General features: G+C 45.5%; 1 protein-coding gene across 2 annotated transcripts; it reads left to right on the top strand.

The window, feature by feature from the left end:
* The first annotated feature begins 4,314 nt into the window (after positions 1-4,314).
* Positions 4,315-9,908, top strand: CCR4 (chemokine (C-C motif) receptor 4). 2 transcript variants are annotated; one of them, XM_010835542.1, is made up of 3 exons: positions 4,315-4,458; positions 5,483-5,632; positions 6,877-9,908. In XM_010835542.1, the coding sequence occupies exons 2-3, from the start codon at positions 5,527-5,529 to the stop codon at positions 8,004-8,006; spliced, it is 1,236 nt and encodes a 411-aa protein (XP_010833844.1). In that variant the 5' UTR covers positions 4,315-4,458; positions 5,483-5,526; the 3' UTR covers positions 8,007-9,908. The 2 variants fall into 2 exon arrangements, with proteins under 2 accessions (XP_010833844.1, XP_010833845.1); XM_010835543.1 differs by having other exon boundaries at positions 5,546-5,632; positions 6,877-9,361.
* The last annotated feature ends 243 nt before the right edge of the window (positions 9,909-10,151 follow it).

The following is a 10,151-nucleotide window of genomic DNA, read 5'->3' as shown; positions in this document are numbered from 1 at the left end:
TCTGTTATCATTTATTACTAATTATATTTTCTAGTTGGTGAACTTTTATATCTTTTGCCTACTACTGAAGTCTAAGTTTCTTTTCTAATGAATTTTTATTGAAGTGTAGTTGATTTAAATTTCTTTGTTATTTCATATAAAATAATTTGGGTAAGATATTCATTCAGCAAATAATATTAAGCATAATCCCACGTGTGACATTGTTTTAGGTGCTAGAGACGTGTAGTTAACAACGAAACAAAAATCCTTGCATGTTGGGTAGGATTTTTCTACAAAACCATCTGTCCTGAGGGTTTTTTAATTTTTATTTTTTTAAAAATATTTATTTTTTGGCCGTTCTGGGTCTTAGTTGCAGCATGCAGGACCTTTGTTGCGGCGCAGCACGTGGGTGCAGCAGGGTGGCTTCCGGGCCCTGGAGCGTGCAGGCTTCAGCAGCTGTGGCCTGAGGACTCCAGTGCATAGGCTCAGTGGTTGTGGTGCAAGGGCTTAGTTGCTCTGAGGAATGTGGAATCTTCACAGACCAGAGATGGAGCCTGTTTTCCCTTCGTTGGCAGGTGGATTCTTATCCACTGTACCACCAGGGAAGTCATGTTTTTTGCTTTCTGGTGGCGCTTTGCACCACGTGGAATTTTAGTTCCCTCAGCAGGGATTGAACCTGCACTCCTAGTGAAAGCTTGGAGTCTTAACTGCTGGACTGCCAGGGAAACCTCTGACCACAATTTTGGTTAGGTGGTATTTTATGATCATGTCATTTATACTGTCCTGCAGTCACTTCCCCTATCAACCTCTTGTATAATACTCTGGAATCCTTAGGAACCAGCCCTAATTGTCCTGCGGCTTGGGAACCAGATGACTAGGGACAACCCTTCTGTCTCAGGCCTACAAAGTTTCTCAGCTTGTTCAACAGAGAACTCTTGAAAACTAATCCCAACTGCTCGCCATATATAACCTGCTCCCTACAACTCTTAACTTGATGTTACTCTGTCCTTGGGTCCACCTGCTGTGTGGCCCTGCCTGGCAGCCTTCTCTCATTTTAAGGTGTGAATTACAGGTCTGACATCAGATCCTGGATGTTTTATCACCACTGCTCTGCTGCAGAGTTTCATGGAGCTCTTCCTGAAGGCCTTGGGAGTTTTTAGCTTCCAGTGTCAGACTTGCAGGTCCTGTATGTGGCTATGGGGATTTGGTCTTGAAGTAAGGCTTGGTCCACCAGGGGGCGCAGTAGTCTCACGCTATTGCTTTGTGTCCTAGTGAAGGTCTGTGTGATGAGGCTTATCACCTTGCTTTGGAGAGGGGTTTGCCCTTGGTATTTTTGTTGGTCACCTTCTCTGGTCAGGTTTCAGAAACTCAGCTCAAAGTCAAAAGATTTTGTCCATGAAATGCACTGTGTTGCCTTGAATGCACCACCTCCCTTCTATGGGTTCTTAAAATGTGATCCTTTTTTTGTGTATGTGTGGGGGTGGGAATATTGTTTAGTTTTGAAATCCTTACTGGAGGGAAAACCTATTTCGTGTTTCTTCAGGACAGTATCATTATTACTTTGCAAACCTGAAGAATGACTTTCTCCAGAACAGTAACTTTTGCAACTTGGAAACCTGAAACCTGCTTTTAACCTGAATACTGACTGTGATTGTAAAAATTGGTTGTGGCCCTCTAAGTCTAAATCAAAATATTTTCTGGATTCCTAATGATGGCTAACAGAAACACGCCAGGCTCAGCCATTTCAAGAGATGAAGCTAGTATATTCCTGTGTGTTTTATGCAACTTACTAATTTTCACAGCTGGTGCCGTTTTGAACACCTATCAGGACCAGACACCATGCTAAGTGTTTTACAAACTTTGGCTCATTAATCCCCTCTTCAGGCATTATCACCCCCATTTTTACAGATAAGAAAATTGAGGTTCATATAGCATACACGATGGCCCTGAAATCCAAACCCAGACTGAGCAGACATATGTGCTAGCCAGCACAGATCCAGACCTCTGACTTACTCACACATGGGGCCAGGGGCCTGTCACATGGCCAGTAAGGGGAGCACCGGCTGGCTTTAAGGGACCATCTCAAGACCCATAATGACCGACCACCACTGATGACGATTTGGACATCCACATAGCACCAGTTCTTCTAGAACTTCATCGCTTCTCCCCCTCCATGGAGGGTTCCACAGAGACAACACACTCAGATGGCCTTGCCCAAGGCAACTCGCCGCTCAAGGCTTCTAATTCCATGGTGGAACCTTCCTCAGGCTCTGCATTTCTAAAAATATGTCCATTTTATTGGTTACTCAGTATAATGGGTGTCAATGGATTGGTCAAATTGTTACCCAGGCAACCCATATGGACCCCTGCTGGGGCCTTGCCCGGCTGAGACCCCACCTCAACAGGGAAGGTTCTCACTCCTTTCAGGTTCATGCAGCCAGAGGCTAAACCAAAGCTGAGACTGATGCAGCTCAAGCTTTATTCAATGGCCCGAGAATGGAGAAGTGGGAACTGTGTTTTAGATGAGCTTCTTCCCGACATGGCACAACTTTGGGCCATGGCTGGGGGCAAGGGTGTCACTTAGTAGCTGATGTAGTAAAATCAGTGTAGAGTGAGACTCAAGGGCTGCTGGAGGTCAGATTCGTCTTGGTTCCAACTGATTCCATATGGGTTTTTGTTTTTCTATAGATTCCCTTCTTTGTCTCTGGACCCTGTGACTTAAAGACACGCATTAGCTCCTGTCCACGGGCCTGGTGTCAGCTCTGGCAATAACATACACCTGAGACATTTTTACTCTCTGTCTGCTTCCAGAGTTCGTGGTAATATTAGCACTGGAAAAGCACAACAATAAGGAACTGTATCATGCTCAGCATTTAACCTGAGCCCTGGCCAAATGTTCCCCCAAGCTTCTTTGTCCATTTCCTTTTACAGAATCCTGTGCATCTGGCTCTGCAGTTTACCCGTGGGAACATTGCTCTAGCTTAGGAGTCCTCAGCCTCAGAACTGCTGGTCTTCCGGGCTGGGTGACTCCATCGTGGAGGGCTGCCCTGCGTGCGGTAGGATTTTAAGCAGCGTTTCCAGTCTCTTCCCATTAGAAGCCAGAAGCAACTCCCCCACCCTAAATAAATCTTCCTCTTTTATACATAAAGCATATATATATATATATATATATATGACAAGCATATTTACTATTTATCTGTGGTATTATTATTTATTTTGGCCATGCCGCGCATCTTGGTGGATATCAGTTCCCCAACCAGGGATTGAACCTGGGCCACAGCAGTGAAAGCAATAGAAAGCACTAACCACTAGACCACCAGGGAACTCCCCTATTTATACGTGGTATTAAAATATTTTGTGGAGGATTTCCGTGGTGGTCCAGTGGTTAAGACTGCATTGGGGAACTGAGATTCCACATGCCATGTGACATGGCCGAAAAAAAAAAGAACCCCAAATATATCATGGGGAGGTGATGACGAAAAAAATGTCTGAAAAGACTCTTTGGGATGGAGTGATAAAAAAAGGTTGATAAACACTCTAGTTCAATTTTTCAGTTCTTATTCATGCAACTTCCTCAGGAAAAATGGCATTTGTGGCTCTTTAAAAAAAGCTGAACCAAAGAGCCAAGCAACTGTAGATACATAGAAGGAAATAACTGAGAGCTGGCAGGAGCCCAGGATACCATATGGAAAAAACTTAGGGCCGATGTCAGCCGCTTGGCTATGACTGGTAGGTGAACCCCAAGAAATCCTCAGCCAGGATCACTGTCCAGCGGAAGCTCTGCCATTTCTAAGTAGAAGAGGCTTGGGGGAAGGGTCTTCCTGTGGTGTGGGGGGCTTGGAACTGTGTTGTCATGTCACTTATTTATTGAGGACATTTATTGACTATGGTTGACCAGAGCCTCCATGTCACTGCCAGACACACACATCTGAATACACTTCCCTGCCCCTAACTATTATTCTTAAATAAATCTGGCTTCTCACTCTGACCTTCTCAGATCCCACTGTTTAGAGAACATATCGTGGCATATCTTGATTGCTGGTCATGGCGCATCCAGAATGGGGAAATAACAAACAGCTCGTTGATCCAGAATATAAAGGTCATCTCTATTGCACATAGCCAGCTAAACTGGAAAAAGAGGTAAATTAAAAATTCAACAAATTTTAAAACATTAAAAAGTTTCTCTCTTGAAAAACTGACTTCCCTCATCTAGCAGAGCGCAAAGCTTCCCAGCTTTCAGTTTGGGGAAATGAGTGAGTAACCTGAACCCAAGCGGAGAGTCACTCATTTTCTGCTTCTTACTTCTTTCAAAAAACCCCACTTGAACTCAGCGTGCGTAGCTGGGTGAGGAAGAGAGAGCTGGTGTTCACAGGAAGCCACGCGCCCTTCAGAGGCACCTGTCTTTCTTAGTGCACTGCTTCTGGAGCAAGCGGGCACTGCCTCTCAGACCTGCCTTGGAGCCACTTTCAGAAAAGCAAGGTAAGGGGGCAGACGGTGTGGGGCGCTTAGGTCCTCAGACCCTGTGCTGCTCGGCCCACAGGTGTGTGGGTTCTGGAAGCGCTGAAAGCTGCCCGGCTAGGCAGCCGGCCGATCACTTGGTCAGCCCGGTCATTCTGCTGGTTCGTGCCAGTTGGCACCTGTCCTTATTGCTCACACACAGCCCTCCCAGCCCTCATCTGACTGGCTCTCACATACTTAACAGCGCTTTCCTCCCGCATACATCTGGCTTAAACTATGTGCTCGGAACACACAGTTGATTTTCATTCACTATATATACTTTTCCATTTCTGGCTTCTATCAAGACTCCCGGCTCAAGAAACACCAGCCCAATGAGGGCTGCAGCATAATCCCAGACATTTACCAGCTGTGTCGACTTCTGTTTCTTCTCCTGATAATTTCCTAACACCTCCTCAGCCTCTCTTATTCCTTTCCTTTTCACTGGTAAAATGATGGTGATAGACCAGAATTGTTATTTGTTTAATTGGAATTGATAATCATTTAACACAATTTTTTTTTATTTTTTTGAGAACCTGCGATGCCCCAGGTCTTCAGCATCCCTTTGGAGGAATAAATCAAAACCTCTCTGAGAAACACATACTTTGGGTGTGTGGTGGTCAGAGTGGGAGATGGGAATGTATGTGGAATTATTGAGCAATGTGATAGGGTTTTGATCAAGAATATCAGGGCGCCAACTAAGAAGGATGCAAGGAGAGGTGGCCTTGAGGCAGAAAGCCGCCTGCATTGCTCTGACTCACATGTGGACATGTGTGTAACTTTCGGAAGATTTTAACCTCTTCATCTGCGAATTTAGACAGGAAATGAGGGTGGTTGTGAGCATATGTGTAAGGTTAAGATTGTAACCTCATCTGCCAGTTTAGATAAGAAATGAGGGTGGTTGGGAAGGTAGAGATTTTATTTTTGGCTATGATGTGCCTTTTCTAGATCTATCCTGCTAATTGATACTCTGATATGATTCATGCATAAAATTGATCTTTATATGCAGTTCTGATGAAAAGACCAAAAATTTCCCTCAACTTACCCAACTGAATGTTGCGACCTTCCATAGGGCCTGGAAAAACACATTTGCTGCTTTTGTGTCAGATTGGCCCAAGAGTGCCCAGTCACCCAGCCGGGGAGTCCAGGTGCGTTCCAGGTAAGACAGCGCTCCAGAGCGAACACAGGACTTGGGTGTGGTGTGCTGGGGCCCACCTGTACCAGCACTCAGGAGCTGATTGTTAAATCTTGAGAAATTTTGTGGGGCAGTTGGTGATTTGACCTTGGCCATGGTGGGAGTGTTTGGGCTTCCCCAGTGGCCCGATGGTAAAGAATCTGCCTTCAATGCTGGAGATGTAGGTTCGATCCCTGGGTTGGGAAGATCCCCTGGAGGAGGGCATGGCAACCCACTCCAGTATTCTTGCCTGGAGAATCCCATGGACAGAGGAGCCTGGGGGGCTACAGTCCAGGGGGTTGCAAAGAGTAGGATACGACTGAAATGACTTAGTGCACACACGTGGTGGGAATGTTTACACCATGGAAACCGCCAAGAGCCACACATCAGAGCCCCCCAGCCCCACCTCCTCACCCTCCCAGACCTGGTTCACCTGCAGCACGTCACTGGGACTTGGGGCCCAAAGAATACATTCTCTGTGTGGCTGTGTGGTTTTCGGAAGACACTGAACTTCTCTGAGACTTTCGTGAGTCATCTACACCACGGCTCAGTATGGTTATTGGGCTTAGAATACCAGGTTTTATTGAAAGGAGTGTGAGAACGGGAACACATGACTGGGATTGAATGCACAATACCAGTGAACATGTTCTGAAGTCTGTAAAGAGCAAAGCACACAGAAGGAATTAGAATTTTTATATAAAAGCAAGAGGTCAACCTGGTTCCTTTCTAGCCTGATGATTTACCTAAGTCATCTCTGAATTTTGGGCATTACAATCTGAAGGGGAAACATGCATAGATTTTCTACCTTTTTTTTTTTGGATTTCATGTCAGAAAGGCCCTGGGTACGGTACTGTTGGGCAGGTCATCTGGTCTTGTCATTTCTGTGAGTGATTTCAGTAAATGCCAGACTAGCTTTCAGAAATACATCCTTGAAGAACAGCTCATTGAAAGAAGGTTTTACTTGTCCCTCTTACAAATGGGAGAACCAGAGCTCCCAGCAGTGGGGCAGGAAGAGTGGCAGAGCTGGAGTTTGGTGTCTGTATGCCACCAAAGGGCAGGATTCCTGCACTGTGGCTGACTGCTCTTCAGTTCAAGGACCTGAGCCCCTCAGTGCCGGGAGCTTGGGATGAGTGTCTGATGATCTGGGCAAAGCAGCTGTGCTCTGCACACAGCACCGTTCTGATTTGTTTCTGTTCTGATAGAAATCTGTTGGCTCTTCCCCTCATTAGGTTCTTTTGGCTGGGCTCAGAGCTGCCTTGAGGAGCCTGTAAATCTGAAAATGAACCCCACGGATATAGCAGACACCACGGTGGATGAAAGCATCTATAACAGTTATTATCTCTATGAAAACCTGCCCAAGCCTTGCAACAAGGACGGCATCCGGGCATTTGGGGAGCTCTTCCTGCCCCCACTCTACTCCCTGGTCTTTCTCTTCGGTCTGCTTGGGAACTCCGTGGTGGTCTTGGTCCTGTTCAAGTACAAGCGGCTCAAGTCCATGACCGACGTGTACCTGCTCAACCTCGCCATCTCGGACCTGCTCTTCGTGCTCTCACTGCCTTTCTGGGGCTACTATGCTGCAGACCAGTGGGTGTTTGGGCTTGGCCTCTGCAAGCTGATTTCTTGGATATACCTGGTGGGCTTCTACAGCGGCATCTTCTTCATCACACTCATGAGCATCGACAGGTACCTGGCCATCGTGCACGCCATCTTCTCCCTGAGAGCCAGGACCTTGACTTACGGGGTCATCACCAGTGTGGCCACGTGGTCAGTGGCTGTGCTTGTCTCCCTCCCAGGCCTCCTGTTCAGCACGTGTTATACTGAGCGCAACCACACCTACTGCAAAACCAAGTACTCTTTCAACTCCACGCGGTGGAAGGTCCTGAGCTCCCTGGAGATCAACATTCTAGGGCTGGTGATCCCCTTGGGAATCATGCTGTTCTGCTACTCCATGATCATTAGGACCTTGCAGCACTGCAAAAATGAGAAGAGGAACAAGGCAGTGAAGATGATCTTTGCTGTGGTGGTCCTCTTCCTGGGGTTCTGGACCCCTTACAATGTGGTGCTCTTCCTGGAGACCCTGGTGGAGCTGGAGGTCCTTCAGGACTGCACATTTGAGCGACACCTGGACTATGCCATCCAGACCACAGAGACCCTGGCTTTTGTTCACTGCTGCCTCAATCCTGTCATCTACTTCTTCCTGGGGGAGAAATTTCGCAAGTATATCGTACAGCTCTTCAAAACCTGCCGGGGCACTCTGGTGCTCTGCCAATACTGTCGACTCCTCCCAATGTACACTGACACCCCCAGCTCATCTTACACGCAGTCCACGGTGGACCATGACCTCCGCGATGCTCTGTAAAAACTGAAAATGCAAGAAACAGTTAATAAGCTTCCCACATTGAGAGCTTATTTAAAATTGTATCAAAGTGACAGTTTCCTGAACAAGTACAGGGGAGAAGAAGAATTATATCCACTGCAAAAAGTAGGGCTTCTCACCCGGCAGTCACGTTTTCTTCCTGCCAAGTACAAGTTCAGTGTGACCAGAGTTCACCTGGACCGAGGCATCCTTCCTTGGTGCACCAGGCTTTCCTGCAGGGATGAGTAAACCTGAGGAGGCTTCTGAGCAAGCTTCAGTGAGGAGAGAGATGATTTGGGAACGGGAAGACCATTCCCTTCCAACCTGAACTCATGGGATTCTCTGGAGGGGTTTGTAGAGAATTGACTGGGGGAGTAAAGCGCTAATTCTTGCTGTGAAAATGAGGCCTTTGAACTGCTACTAGCTTCTGTGAAACAATATAGAAAACCTTGGGCACACTGTCCCAGTGTTTTCCTGATCATATATATCTGAAGCACGGTGTACGCCACGAAGCCAGGTGTCTGCAGAAACAACTAGTAAAGGAATGAAATTAGATCTGGATTCTTTTATTGTGAAGGATTATTTGTTAATGAAAGCCAAACTTCCAATGCTGATAACAAGTATAAGCTTAAGAAGGCATTAGAATGGTCTGATTCCTAAACATGAAATGCAAGGCATTAACAAATCTAAACGTAACTTGTGGAAATTCAAACACAGTTTCATATGCTTATGGTGTGTTTAATTTTTTAATACATGAGTATTCACATTTAAGAAGTAATACATAGGCCCAGATACATTTATCTGGGGTCTTTTACTCATTTACAAACATTTCCTTCAAAACCAAAAAATAACAAGGACTAATCAAGTAAGAAGACAGTGCTTCCTTAATCACTTCAAAGTGCCTGCCATAAAGTAAGGCAAAAATAGTCCACTAAAAGTTAATGCTGATATGGCATAAAAATGACTTCCAAAAAATTTGGAATTGTGAAAAGTGTCATCTTTTAAAATATTGGCCCTGCTTTTTAACTTTTGGATGATTCAAAACTTCAATCAGTCACTTCTTACAAGTCATTTTAATTATGTAATTAATCATTAAGAGAACGCTCTGTTCTTACAGCCTTAATCAGAATTAAGACTTACGAAGTCTAAGGATATCTGTAATTGCTCCAAAAACAAAACCTACTTTGCAAACTATTACCTGAGCTAACCAGTTTAAAGTGCTTCTGTAAATTTACACATTATTGCATGCTTTCCATTTATAAAGAATGCATTTCCAGAAAATTTATTTTCAGAAGGTGATTTTAACAGGGTAAGTTGATATTGCCTTTCTAGAAATACAATAAAAGACAACAAATAGACCTGTGTATAGTTTTTCCTGGTTATGTGTATGTTTGGTCTCCCACTGGGGATGAGCATCTGAGCCGCCAATGTTCCTGTTGTCTGGCTTGATCATCTTTGCTACACGTTATAGAAGAAATCCACGTTCCCGAGAGGAAGAATTAAAGGCTTCAGTGTTAAGATAACCACTTGGGATGGAGAAAGGAGTCACTACTCATTGTCACAAAAGTGCTTGGGGATGAGAGTGGATGAGGAGTGGGGACAGGAGGGGTTCCTGGGCAGTCCTTAGAAAACCCACATGACACGGCGGGGTCTGCAAATTATACTTCTGTGTTTCCTCGTGCGTCTGAGCCATTACTTTCCTCTCTTAGCCTTGGTTTCCTCTTATCTGTAAAGCAGAATAGAGTTCAGAGTGATTGAAAAAAAAGATGACTACTCAAAGTATCTATGTTCCTTGGTCATAAAGTGTGGTTTTGAACTTCCCAGCCAGTGGCTACCTCCCCTTTCCTCTTAGAGCTTGAAGTTTCATTCATTTAATCAGTAGGAGACAGAAATGTAAGGACACCAAAAGACAGAGACTAAAGACTCTGATGCTGGGAGGGATTGGGGGCAGGAGGAGAAGGGGACGACAGAGGATGAGATGGCTGGATGGCATCACCGACTCGCTGGACATGAGTCTGAGTGAACTCCGGGAGTTGGTGATGGACAGGGAGGCCTGGCGTGCTGCGATTCATGGGGTCACGAAAAGTCGGACTCAACTGAGCGACTGAGCTGAACTGAACGGAACTGAACCACCGGGGTTTTACTGTC

Source organism: Bison bison, unplaced genomic scaffold, assembly GCF_000754665.1.
Source record: "Bison bison bison isolate TAMUID 2011002044 unplaced genomic scaffold, Bison_UMD1.0 scf7180017864043, whole genome shotgun sequence".
Taxonomy (NCBI): domain Eukaryota; kingdom Metazoa; phylum Chordata; class Mammalia; order Artiodactyla; family Bovidae; genus Bison; species Bison bison.
The sequence above is the reverse complement of the archived record's forward strand: the minus strand, read 5'-3'. Positions and strand labels throughout refer to the sequence as shown.

Coding starts and splice junctions, on each gene's coding strand:
- CCR4 (XM_010835542.1), top strand. CDS start 5,527: ATGTTGCGACCTTCCATAGGGCCTGGAAAAACACATTTGCTGCTTTTG. Junction 5,633..6,876: donor GGAGTCCAGGTGCGTTCCAG/GTAAGACAGCGC, acceptor TCCCCTCATTAG/GTTCTTTTGGCTGGGCTCAG.